Source organism: Balaenoptera physalus (assembly GCF_965194825.1).
Source record: "Balaenoptera physalus genome assembly, chromosome: 7".
Lineage (NCBI taxonomy): Eukaryota > Metazoa > Chordata > Mammalia > Artiodactyla > Balaenopteridae > Balaenoptera > Balaenoptera physalus.
In genome coordinates, this window is record NC_138886.1 from 95029366 (window position 1) to 95043687 (window position 14322).

A 14322-nucleotide genomic window follows, 5' to 3' on the forward strand; every position below is an offset into this window, starting at 1 on the left:
AAAATTAACATAAATAAGTCATTAGCTTTCATATATACTAAAATCAGACTAAATTATAAACAGAAAGGACTTCCTTAATAATGGTAACAAAAATAATAAAATTTCTAAGAACTCTTGAAAAACATGTACAAGATCTCTGTAAAGTAAAATGCGAAGCATCTGTGAAGGAAACAACAAAAAAGACTTGAACAAATTGGGAACCATTTTTGGATAGAGCACCATGGTTTAGATAGAAGCTTTAACATGATAATGATGTCAAATTTCCCCAAGTTGACCTATAAAAGTAAAACTGTCCAAAAAAATAAATGTACAATGGATTTGTTTTGTGGAACACAAAGGGTTGATTCTAAAGTTCAAATGGAGAAATAAGCAAGAATATTTGAACTTTTAAAAATGACTGTTATTAAAACAGTGTAGGACTGGTACAAAAAAAAAAAAGGCAAGTCAATTGAAGAGAATGGAATTAGAGTCTAGAAATACATCCACATAATATGAAAATCTGCAATACGATAAAAGGGCCATTTCCAACAGCAAGGAAAGGACAGATTTAATAAACAGCCTTGCAGTAACTAGGTAGTTACCTAGGAAGAAAAACTGGAGCCTTAAATTCAGGATAGATCAAATTTTTAAATGTGAAAAGTCAAATAACAGAAATACCCAACTGTACTTTTAACATTCAACCAGTAGCAGATACACTTTTTCCCTTGAAAAAAGGTGCAGAAAAAGAATGCATAGTATGTTACAATTTGTATTACATCATATAGCATTTATACATATAGATACATTTATGTATCTATATGGTATTTCTGGAGGGTATACAAGAATTTGGTCTTGGTACCTATTTCTTTGAAAGGGAACTAGAAGATGGCTGTCAGGGATAGGAGAGAGACTTAATTTTTTTATTGTTTGAATCAAGAAGATGTATTAGTTAATTAAACAAAGAAATTAAAATATATGTCAGAAAACAAAAACAAAAAACCTATACATAATAGTATATAATTAGTAGGACCTAAACAAGGTTAATTTGGTAACCCAAATTCTGCCAGTAAAATATTGTATAGGGGTCTAAAATGTATCTGAAAATAATATAAAAAGAGAACTGATATAGTTACTGACTCTTATAAGACACATCAATTAAAGGCAAAATAATGTCCAGGTCCTTAGGGATTTTTTTACCCTTGAGAACTGGAGTAAGCTACTACTTTACTATAAGGGAGTTAAGAAAGACATCCCCTCTTTAATTTTTCTTCTAGACACACTGCATATTTCATGGCCTGAAATTGTATATGCACCAAATGAACAAAAATAAATAGAAACTTTGATTTAAAAAGTACCTCAAGGCAATACAAAAAAAAGAAGTCATTTTAATTTTTGATACATATTAAAACATTTCAGTCAGTTCTTCCTGACAGCATAACACGACAAATACACAAGACCTCAAACATGCTTTAAAATGACATTCAGCAAAGTATTTAAAATTTAATAAATAGCAATAATCATACACAAATACATTTTTCATACTCAAACATTAAGCTACTAAAACAGACAGCTAAAGAATAAATAAATGGGAATTGACAATAAAAAAATATGCGGGGTTTTGCAATTCATTTTACTTAAAAAAGGGAGGTGATCTGAATGATTTCTTAATTTGCTTTTCAACATGTAGCATGATCCTCCCCTTATGAATAAAATATATTGAAAAAATCACTTTCTTACTATAATGCAGTTTTTAAATACAACAAATAAATATGAAACTAGCAAAGCAACCTCAAGTTGTCATAAAAATGCCCCCTCACGCCCCCCCCATAAGCTAGGGAAATATATAGTCATTATGATAGCAAATAATAGTATTTAAAATGATAGTGCTTCTGCACTAAACTCATCTGAGACCTTGATATGATTTTAGTGCAAATCCCTAGGGTCCAATACAAGCATAACCCTGTATCAGGGAAAGACATTACCAGTTGGAACTTATCTTGTACAATTTTTGTACATATTTTATAAAGTTCAAGATTTAATGCATAGTAGAATATCTTCATCCGCTTAATTCTGTCCTTAAATAGAGATAAAAAAAGAAATGATTTGGGCTTTTTACCATTTGGTTTGTACCATATTAGAGTATTAAAGTCAACATTAGAAAATTTATAAAAGAGTTTTGTTTTTGCCATTAATTTATCTAACTCTATCTAAATTTCACATCATTGCATGTTAAACATGAGAAAAAATTTTAGACAGTTTTTTTCCCTTTGACAAGCTCATATTATGAAATCTAATAATGTTTAGACAGATGTTATACAAATAAAAACAGGTGAGAATAAGGACTTTTTCTCTTTTTATATTAACCACCTTAACATCTAGTATATTAAGTTACAAGATGTATTGGCAAAAGCATAAAGGGTTCAATTAAAAGAAGGTATTATTTTGAACAAAGAAACGTTTTAACATAGGATAGATAGAAACTGACAGTCAAATGAGTTTCTGCAGCCATATCTCTACTGCGAACTACAGTACCAGGATGAAAACAATTAGAAACAAATGGAAGAACATTATTGAACAATCTGAATACATAATGCATTTTTAGCTGCTACAATAGTAAACTCTAAAGTTTATAGAGTTACAGGTGTTTAATTTAACCATGCAGGCTAACATATGATAGTGAGAAATCACCCTGCATCTTTTTTCTTTTTAAATTAAAACTAGTTTAATTGTAAAGTTCCAAAACAATGAATGGATATTGCTCCAACTTGTATCCAATCTCCCTGATGGGATTCGTGTACCTAACAAAGTAACAAAGCTTCATCATCACTCGTTTCATTTTTCAGCGTTGCTTCTAAGCAAGAGTCTGATATCTGGGCAGTGTGGACAATACCGCAGCGCTCACAGGGGCCATCGCGATTACTTGGTCTTACTCCAGGGTCTGCTGCACTATATGGTTGTCTGAACCTTTGCCCTTGATCGGAGGCAAGATCAAGAAGAGGTCTGGAACAGTCATTCGCGTCAAAGTCTGAAGCTCCTTCAGAAACTGGACTCAGCATTTCGACATCATCATCTTCTTCTCTTCCATTTACCCCATTATCAAGTTGTCTCAAAGGGCTCTGGTTCTGACTTATGGAGCTTGATCGCCCTAATGTAAAACGTACCCAACGTAGCCCCTGAGTCATACGACTTAGCGCACTTGTGAGCTGGTGACGCGCCGGACTCACACTTGGGGGTTCCGCACTTGTCACATCCCGTCCGGTTTCTGTGTAACCACCTCGGGTATTCTGAGTGGAGGAACTTCCACTTGCTCCCACTGTTGCTTCTACCGCTGTTGTGGGAGGGATTTTTTGAGGCAAAGGAGCTGCAACCCCGCCAGATGCTCCTACCGTATCTCTTCTCTCATTTTCTGTGTCTGTGTCGTCAGATTCCACAGAAAACAAACTTCTGTGAGTATGATTTCTTTCAGGTTCTCTGTTGGTACTCTGACTAGGGGCAACCTCATCCCCATCTGCTGAGACCAGAGCCAATGACCCTGAATGGCGTGATCTTGCAAAATTAAAAATACGATTCCAGATGTTGCTGGATCTGCCTGCCATAGGAAGTCTGATTGAAGTAAATCCAAGCTGAGACCATACAGCTAGCCTCAGGTTTTCCAAAACAGAAGCCTGCGGAAAGAAAGAAAAGAAAGAAAGAAAGAAAGAAAGAAAGAAAGAAAGAAAGAAAGAAAGAAAGAAAGAAAGAAAGAAAGAAAGAAAGAAAGAAAGGAAGGAAGGAAGGAAGGAAGGAAGGAAGGAAGGAAGAAAGAAAAGATCTTAAAACAGCTAACAACGAGGTATTAAGATGGAAAACACCCTTCTATTCAGCATGTGTTGTGGATGAAAGTTCTATTACTCATTTTACGGTCTATGGAGGATGAATTAAATTCTCTCATCGATACAGGTTCACCTCACTCCAGAATCTAACCTATAACTTGAACCACTGTTCACTGTGTTTAAGATTTTCTCGATACTTCATTTTATATATGAACTTTAAAATGATGTTTAATGCCAATTACAACAGCAATTTTATTTCAAAACTTCACATAGTAATCCAATCCTAGAAATGCACCAAAGATGGAAAATAAAAGTATTTGATACTTCTTTAGCTACGAAGATAGAAGAGTCTCTACAATAATTCTCTAAATGACCTAAAGAAGTGTGAAAACTAGGCTGTTTGTTTTTTTGTTTTAACACAGCACAAGTTAGACTTGATTTACAAGGATGAAACCTTCCAAAACATGTAAAAATTATATCTCACAGTTGGTTCTCAAGGATTTGTTGAATGAGTGGATATTGAGGATATCCATAAATTGAGGATATCCATAAATATTTATTATAAATAAATACAAATTTATTTATATTGTCATAAACAAAGGAATTACTGTATTTGTAATGCAGCACAGGAAACAAAAAGCCAAAGAAATTAACTTGTTTATAGCCCTATTCAATGGTATCTGAGACATTTGGGTTCCTTCTCAATCTTAAAGATTTAAGTCTTGGGCTTCCCTGGTGGCGCAGTGGTTGAGAATCTGCCTGCTAATGCAGGGGACACGGGTTCGAGCCCTGGTCTGGGAAGATCCCACATGCCAAGGAGCAACTGGGCCCGTGAGCCACAACTACTGAGCCTGCGCATCTGGAGCTTGTGCTCCGCAACAAGAGAGGCCGCAATAGTGAGAGGCCCGCGCACCGCGATGAAGAGTGGCCCCCGCTTGCCGCAACTAGAGAAAGCCCTTGCACAGAAACGAAGACCCAACACAGCCAAAAATAAATAAATAAATAAATAAATAAATAATAAAAATAAAGGAATTCCTTTAAAAAAAAAGTCTTTAAAAAAAAAAAGATTTATGTCTTATTTTCTACAGCTTCATGTTAAACATAAATTATAACCTTATTCTTTGAAAATTGGTGATTTTTAATTAGTGCATATGGGAGGTGACCATATTGCCCAACTGAAAGAAAAATCATCTAGATTTTCTTTTTTCTAGATGAATGACTATCGGAATTAAAAAAAAAAAAAAAAAAAAACTACAGTATTTACAAAAACAGTCTTTAAGCTCCATCTAGTGGTTACAAAAAGGAGTAATCAAACTTGGAACAAACACAGCTTTCATCAATCTGGCATTTAGTATTTAAAATACAGTATTTCCAAGAAACAATGGTGAATTGATATACTCCCTTTCAAAAGGTGATACAGTTTCCCTCCGCCAAAATGAATGGCTCTTGCCTGTCCCCCCACAGAAAAAAGGAAGGGAAGAGAATAAGAAGATGTGATAACGTATGTTTTCCATCTCTGTTTGTGACTGGTATTGAAGTAAATCCAAGCTGATACCGTACAGCTAGCCTCAGGTTTTCCATATAGATTTGTGATTTCCATATACACCCTTTGAACATAATCCCTGGAATATAATTCACAGAAAGCTAAGAAGCTACTATCACAGGAATATTTCATAGTCTAGCCTTAGTAAATAACAGATTGCCAATAAGAAATCTGAATATCAGCACATAAAATTTACTATATAAATGAGTAAGAGTTTTCACCAATTGGGAATGTAACTATAAACTAACTGGAAAAAAAAAAAAGTGGCTCACATCCCTATGAACTCCATAGATTTGGTCCTCTTCATTTGGCATTCACGTTCTAAGGCTTTGTGTGAGCACTGTCATTAAATCCAGCAATGAATACAAGGCTCTTCAGATATCCTCCACTTTTATGCAGCTGCCACCCACAATGCCTTCAGCACACTTCAAAGCCGACTTTAACAGTATAGTCTGTCAGTGAGATGAAGCTCTCTACTGGCTTCAAAGTCTGTTTAATTAAATGATTGCCAATTTAACATTAGATTCTACAAGGGGATCTCATGATTGTTTTAGGAATAATTTTATATACTTCTTCCATTTATGAAGCAGAAGAAAAGGATTCTTCAGAAAGGATCGCTATTTTGAATGAGTTGGTAATCAGAAGATTATTTTTCTTTTTAAAAACAAATAAGGAAATTTGATAATTTATTACCAAAAGTTTCAAACATAAGAGTGTAATCTCATTAACTGAATAAAATCGAGTTTACCATTTGCAAACATATTTTATTTTAAAACTTCGTTGAAGCAGAATTCCCACACAAGGGTAAATTATAACCCTACAAAAATGCTGTAGTAGGTAGTAAAGAATTGAAACCTTACCCAAAGTGAGGTCTGACCTTTGCCCTTTACTTCTGGGATGAGACCTCAGACCTTGGAATGTCAGCTTTGACAGGAGTGTCATTGCATGGAGACTTGGGCCAGCCAGAGAGTAGCACCGCGTTTTCGGTGGAGGCTCTGGGCCACACCAATGTGATGTAGCGTGGGAGAGTTGAGTCAGCAGAATCAGTCAACCTCTGGAGAGGCTAGAGACTGGGATCAGCCACGTGTGCAATTAATCATGCCTATGTGATGGAGCTCCAGTAAAAACCCTGGACACCGAGTTTGGGTGAGCTCCCCTAGTTGGCAATGTTTCGTGCATACTGTCACACACCTGTGTCGAGAGAATAACACTGTCCTGACTTTATGGGGAAAAGACAATTGGAAGGGTCGTGTTTGGTACCCTCCTGAACCCTGTCCTACGTGTCTCTTCCTTTGGCTGATTTAATCTGGATCCTTTCCCAGCAATAATAGTTACACCAGCTTATACTATTAAGTAAAACAGCTTTCAATGAGTTCTCAGTCCTTCTAGTGAATTATCAAACCTGAGGATGGTTTGGGAGCCCCGGAACTTAAAATTGGTTTTAGAAGTAAGGGCTGTCTTGTGTGGACTGTGCCCCCTCTAACTTCACAGTTGACTAACCTCTTGAAGGTAGCCTCAGGATATAGGGGTGGGGTGATACATGGTGGAGTGGGTGGATGGAATTAACCATCCTCTGAATTCCTACCTAAGAAGAACCCTTCCCCATGGCAGGGACAACAATATATAAAAGCCACAATGTAGGTTTTTCCTATGTTGCACACAAAATTCCAACCAGTGGAAGTTCTGAATTACTTACTTAGCAAATTACATCAAATTCTCACAAAGATTTCCTAAAAGACTCAAATAAGATGACCCACTGTAATTGGAAACCTATTTAACAAAAAGGAAACGGTCTTTCATTTTGAACAGAATTCAATTACTGGGAAAACAATGTTCATCAATTTTTCTTAATTCTGATACTGGGAACAACTTTTAGAAATGATTCTGGATGAATTTACATTTTAAATGTAGAAACCTTAATGCCCTTAAGAACCCTGGGCACAATTGTAAGCATTGAAAAAGAAATTAAAAAATAAATTGCAGGGAACTATATTTGATATCTTATAATAATCTATTATGGAAAAGAATCTGAAAAAGAATATATATATATATGTATAACTGGATCACTTTAATGTACACCCGAAGTAAAAAATCACTCACAAAAATTTAAAGAATTCAGAAACATTAATAAAGAATGAGTTACTATTTAAAGAAAATGATATGAATTTTTAAGCACTGTAAAATCCAGCTGTGAAGAAGTTTCCTCTCAAGTCAGGTAGAAATGTTAACTTAATTTCAACAACTTTTATTTTAATCTAGCATATTACTAATCTATTACTAAGCATATCAACTTTAGTATTTCTTTTTAAATCTTTGAAATAGTTCAAGTAGAAAATAAGCTGTCAAACTTTACTTTTGAATTTTAACGCACTAAATTATCCTAAACAGTAAAATGCTTAAGAATCACCTAACCAAATCAGAAGTAAAGAATGAAAAGTATACTTCTGAATTTGTTAAAATACAATGAAACAATTAGAGTTGACCCTTGAACAACATGGGCTTGAAATGCACGGGTCCACTTATACGTGGATTTTTTTCAATGGCAAATACTAGAGTACTACATGATACATGGTTGGTTGAATTTATGGATGTTGAGCCCCAGACACAGAGGTCTGACTATAAAGTTACATGTGAATTTTCACCTGCACGGAGGGTGGGTGTCCCAAGCCCCCTCGTTGTTCAGGGGTCAACTGTATAATCTCAAATCCTCCATATATTTAATTCTTAACTTGACTGCAAAAATTCTGACACAGTCAAGGATACTTTACCATTATATACAAGTATAGATTTCATTTTAAGAGGTACGGAAAGAGAAATAATAAGTTGCAACATACCTGATTAGGTGGACAAACAGGAAAATCTTCAACTGGTGGAATTAAACCCTGAGCAATCAATTGTCCATAAGAGGGAGGAGCTTCTCTTCTTAACAATTCTGCTTCCACTCTGGACAACTGTGTTTCAAATGATCTTTGAGAGAAACAGGGGGATGAAAAGGATTAAAAAAAAAGGCAAGCCAAAACAGTAATTTTTAAATTATCAACAATTAAAACAATCTGAATTTTAATATACTTGTTCATTTGTAAAGCTTACTTAGCCAACATTTGATGAGTATCTATACTACCCTACACTGAGAACACAAAGATGAAGCAGACAGTTTAGTCTCATGCGGTTTTACACTAGGGGTCTGGATCACTAAGTTTTAATAAATTAGATATCCCCGTAAAAGATAAAAGTACTAGATCTTTAAACCCCTAAGAACATAGGGGCTTGAGACTTGAGGTGAAAGTATTTGAAAATTCTTAGAAGACACTTTATTCATCAAGTCCAACACATTTACTTTTCAGATAAGGAAAAGAGTGAAATGAGTCACCAAAACCCTTTCTGGAATAACTTGTTCTTAAACTCAAGACCTCTGGTCTTCATTGTACTCTTATGTTGCAATGTAGTAAAACATTTTCTGGCCATTTATACTGAACCAAAGATAAGATGCACTTGGTTATTGTGATACTGTGCATCTATTCTTAGCTGTCTGGTATGTGACTTCTTTGTTGTATCTATCATTTGTAATTCTCCTGGGACTGACGGTCATGGTCTCCACAGGAGCTTTCTAGAAGGCCTCTCTGCCATCACCTTCTCCCAGGTCCAGTCTCTCCTCTACCACACAAAAGACAGCTCTCCCTGAAGGCCACCCTTTAACGCCGAACCACTTCTTAACTGAGATCTTCGACTTTTATACCACTTTATTTTATAGCTCTTACAACATTTATATTTTTTGTCATCTAATTCTACCCAACAGTTCCTTCCTTCTAACTGTAAACTGCCCATGAGATTACTCCTACGCACTTCTCTATTCACCTGTATAATGCTTTCAACACAGAAGGTTCTCAAATATCTGGAATTGTTGAATTAATATTTATAAAAACCGAGGTTAAAGAGCAACCACCGAGAATTACAGCTTGCAAAATTCCTGTAAGACAGATTAACCTGAAAACAGGAACTGATAAATACTGATTGGCTTTTCTCACCTCATAACTCTTAGTATTTATTTGTTTTTTAATGTTCTTATTAGGTTTTTGAGTCATAGGCTTTTCATAGTCATTTTATAAATCATAAGAAGTATTTATTTCTCAACAATATAACAAAAATATATTGCTAATCTCATTAAAAAAAATGTGTTGTAAATATTTGGGCCACGCTTTTACTGTAGAGAGCATAAGCACTATAGTTTTGTCTTGATACTGACCTTCGTTCAAACATTCTCAGAGAATAAAGCTTACAAGTACATCCCAAGGCAATGAGCAGTAACAGGCCACAGATATGGCTCCCTATGACGGCTGCAGTTATGACTCGGGTAGGCACGATTACCGGGCAATTCTCCTCGTCGCTGCCATCGCCACAGTCGTCCTGAGAGTCACACACCCAGCTTTCAAACACACAACGATTGTTTTTACAATGAAAATTTCCTGGCTGGCAAAAAAAGCAGTGTTTTTCATCGGAGCCATTTGGGCAATGATTCTGGTAGTTGCAGCGATCAGAACGAGGGTAACAGACGCCGTTCCGGGAACATGGGAACTCTTCCTTTTGGCACATGGTACAATTGATTTCATCCCTTCCGTTTGGGCAATGCCAATACCCATCACAGCGCTGCTGCGCCGTATAACACCCCCAGTTCCCTCCGCAGGGTATTTCCCATGGCAAACAGAAGCCGTCTACTTGGTAAGTAGCATTAAATCCCCTGGCAGCGTTGACTTTATCGGCACAGAAATGTACCCTTATCTGTCCAGAAGAAGACACGACAGTGAGAGGCGCATGAGAATCAAAAGCAGTTAACACACGCAAAAGCTTGTGTGGAGTCTCCTCTAATCCATCGTATATTTTGACATAATCACCATCACCAGTACCATCAAGTTTAAAGTCAGTGAAGCGTAAGATGACTTTGCGATGATCACCAGTGTCTATTAACCAGGTGCAATTGCTTCCAGGAGGATAAAAGTCTGGATAATTGGGAGAATTAAAAGTACCATAAAAATATTTTAACCACTGCCCGCAAGTTGGCACATCACACTCTATCTCATCTCCAAGGTCAAGGCAGTCAATGTTCCCATCACATTTTAAAGATTCGGGGAGGCAAGTGTAAACTTTGGTAAACCGAGATAGACACTGGAACTGGTTGTAAGCACAGGGTTGGAAAGCGGCCGATGTTGGAGGATTCACTTCTTTGGCACAGATCTCTTCATCAGAACTATCTCCACATTCGTCCATGTTATTGCATTTCCAGGCTGCTGGTATACACTTTCCATTACCACAACGAATCTGGTCACAGTTTGGTTCCTCAGATTTCCCTGGGAGGACATTGGGAGGAGGGAGATGGAGAGATAAGGAGGGAAAAACATACTCTTTAAAGGGTATGTAACAGCAAGTGGCATTTTTATCATAAATGTTGATTAGCCCAAATGATAGTTGGGCTTGATCAAAAATAGGTTAAACTCTAATGACAAATTAATATTGGCTTACTGATTACTCAACAATTTATTAAACACTTATGATTTGTTCCATGAAGATCTCTACAGCTGATCTAAAGAGAAAAGACCAATCCTGTTTTTGCAGAAGCTATTTTACTGCAGAACATTTAGTAAAGTGATGTAAGATATATAAGTTAGTAGGATGTATTGCCTAAGAATTTCAAATACTCTATTGTATAAACATTTTGCAATGAAGAAAAACTCTTCTATAATAATCACCTTTTCAAATCCAGTTTTAATATTCTTTTTGAGTTGTTTATATATATTATATATATATATATATATACACATACACACAATATTTTGCTTTGTGTATCATAGCATATTTTGCAAGCCCATTATTTAGACTCAAATTTTTGCTAAGATTATCATAAGTTAACTTTATTCTATTTCTAACATTTCATGTAACCACAACATGGTACTTCCATTTTATAATTTCTATTGTTTTAATACAACTGCAAAATATTTTATGAATCTGAGCTAAAGGTATAAATTTACTCAACAAAACAGTAGGGGGAAGAAGAGAGAAAAGAATTGAAATGTTTATAGAATTCTGATTATCTTAGTGGACTACCTTAAATATATAACAATAATGAGGTAGGGAAAGAAAACCAAACATTAGATTCCTACAGTCCACACTGATGATGTCGGCCAATGCTTACCTCTCCATTAACAACTTTTATTTACTGGCAAATAGGTGACAGAAAATGTGCTTCAGCACCTAAGTAAATATTACAAAGACTGTGCTTTTAATAAAAAAGAGAAAAAGCAGCATATGTTGCTAAAGGAGACCATGTAATTTCAGAAAGTGTAAAATGATTTTCAGCAAAAATTTACATAACTCTAATGCTCTGAGTTCTTCATATTTGTATGATCTGCTCACTCTTTTTGGATAAAGTTTAAGAATTAGCATAAGAAGACTTCTGATACTACAAACTACGAAAGTGAAATTGATTGTCTTTTCTTTGAAGGTGTAAAGACAAGGGTAATGCACACACAAAAATACATTCTGAAGTAACTTGCAGGATACTGGTAAACACTTGAGGGGAAAAAGTTCCTTTTAAAATAAACGTATTCAAAATATTTAAAAAGAAAACTGACCTTAGTTTGTAAAATTAATCATTTTATTAGGATTATACAAAATGCCTTTTGGAGACCCGGATCTACGGCACCTGAACCTTTAGCCTCTAATTTCTCAATCTCAGCTGCCTTGAGGATTGAGTCACAATTAAATGGACCTTGTTTAGAAGGCGAGTCCCAAAGTGACTGAGCAGTAAATACTATAGAATTCTGCTCCATATCTTTCTTCTTATTTAAAAACACACCTGAAAAGTATGCCAGTCTGAAACCCTTCCTAGAGATACTGTCATCGGAATGGAACCTGATCCAGACGTGGTCTTGTGAAGAAATATATGGTGGTGGGATTGTAGAACCACAGGCTCTGTAGCTTTCAATATTCTTGTATGTTTCTATCGTCAACCAGTCCAAACTGCATCTTCTGGACCCTTGAATATCAAAACCCTGAAAACTACAAATAAAAAGTCAGAAAAGGCTACTGAAAAGGAAATTTTGGAAAAAAATTTCATTAATAATACAAAGTAACTGAGGACTTTATTATAAGCCTCCATATATTCACTGATTATCCTGGCTCTTCTAGGCCCACGACTATATCATCAGCAAATAATAATACTACTTCTGTGTTCCTAACATTTACATCTCTTTCCCAGATTCCAGAACAATACCTCTTCATAAGTAACACGAAATTCCAAAAAAACACTAAAAAACAGGAGACAGTTGGCACGATGTTTCTTTGTCTTCTCCCTGTGTGTGTTTAGGAAGGACCACTTCTAATTCTTAGCACCCTAAATTGTTCTCTGTTTGAACCACTCCATAATTCGATGAACTGAAAGACACAGAGGAAGTCTGCCTTCTCTAGATTAGACTGGTTCATCTGCTTGCTTAACGAGTTTACAGCTTACATTTTCAGGACAGCAAATAGCAAACCTGAGCCAAGTAAAAAAGTTAAAAATGAACAAACAAAAAACTTCTTCAGTGAAAAGTCCCTGAGTTTGGGAATACTTTTCTACATAAATGATTTATAACCAAACGTTATCTTGTAGTTCATAAAATATGGGCATGAATAAAGGGCAGAAGAGTCAAATAAGGAGCACATACAAAATTAGCCAGTGCTATGAAAAAAGAAAAAACAAAATAGCATTTTCTACTAACATGTCTCACCGAAAAGTGAGATTCCTGCCTTTAGCCAAGTGATGATAAAGTTAATTATCCAAGGATTATTGTACCAGGATAGTTCCTCTTTAAATATTCTGGGGGCTTCCCTGGTGGCGCAGTGGTTGAGAATCTGCCTGCCAATGCAGGGGACACGGGTTCGAGCCCTGGTCTGGGAGGATCCCACATGCCGCGGAGCAACTAGGCCCGTGAGCCACAATTACTGAGCCTGCGCGTCTGGAGCCTGTGCTCCGCAACAAGAGAGGCCGCGATAGTGAGAGGCCCACGCACCGCGATGAAGAGTGGCCCCCGCTTGCCACAACTAGAGAAAGCCCTCGCGCAGAAATGAAGACCCAACACAGTCATAAATAAATAAATAAACAAATCCTTTAAATATTCTGAGTAACTATAACAAAGGCTGACAATTTGACTGCTTCCAGTTTTTCACTATTATGAACAATGCTGGAATCCTTATACATGTTCTCTCCACACACACATAAGCAAGTATTTCTCTAGGACAAATTTTTCTAGAAGTAGAATTGCTAGGTCAAAAGACACAATTCCACTTTAAATTTGATAGCAACACTGAGAAAAATGTTTATACCAACTCACAATTCCACCAAGTGCGTATGAAAAAGCACCTTATACCCCACAACTCTGGCAAAATGCAACATTTTATTTCTAAAGATTTGTTGCCAGTTAGGTGGATAAAAGAGATTTATCATTGTTCTAGTTTGCATTTCCTTATTTACTGAAATTGAAACACTTTTTCCTATGTTTATTAGCTATTTCTATTTCTTTTTCTGTGAATCACCTTGTTATATCCTTCGTACCTTACAATTTGTTCTTATTTAAGAGCTCTTTATATAGTATAAACGTGTATCTATTTGGGGCATGTATGTTATGCAAGATATATGTAGATCCACTCAAACCCTCATTCTCTCCAAAAGTTGGTGCTGTCAGTCTTTCTTAATGGTATCTTTTACTGAGAAGTTTTTTTTTTTTTTTTAAGTATAGTTGACTTACAATATTATATTAGTTTCAGGTGTACAACACACTGATTCGATGTTTTTATAGCTTATACACCATATAAAGTTATTATTGCATATTGGCTATATTCCCCTGTGCTGCACATTACATCCTTGTAACTTATTTATTTTATACATAGTAGTCTGTACCTCTTAATACCCCTCACCTATCTTGTCCCTCTCCTTGATCTCTGTATCTGTGAGTCTGT

At 35.8% G+C, this 14322-nt stretch overlaps 1 protein-coding gene across 1 annotated transcript; it reads right to left on the bottom strand.

Annotated features, from left to right (window-relative positions):
• Positions 1 to 1862: 1862 nt before the first annotated feature.
• On the bottom strand, positions 1863 to 13564 carry LOC309665206 (low-density lipoprotein receptor-related protein 12-like; the record flags this gene model as incomplete). The annotated part of the gene is made up of 5 exons (XM_082471406.1): positions 1863 to 3644; positions 8169 to 8301; positions 9578 to 10676; positions 12182 to 12384; positions 13509 to 13564. 5 exons carry the CDS (start codon positions 13562 to 13564, stop codon positions 2778 to 2780), a joined length of 2358 nt encoding a protein of 785 aa, XP_082327532.1. The 3' UTR covers positions 1863 to 2777.
• Positions 13565 to 14322: the final 758 nt, after the last annotated feature.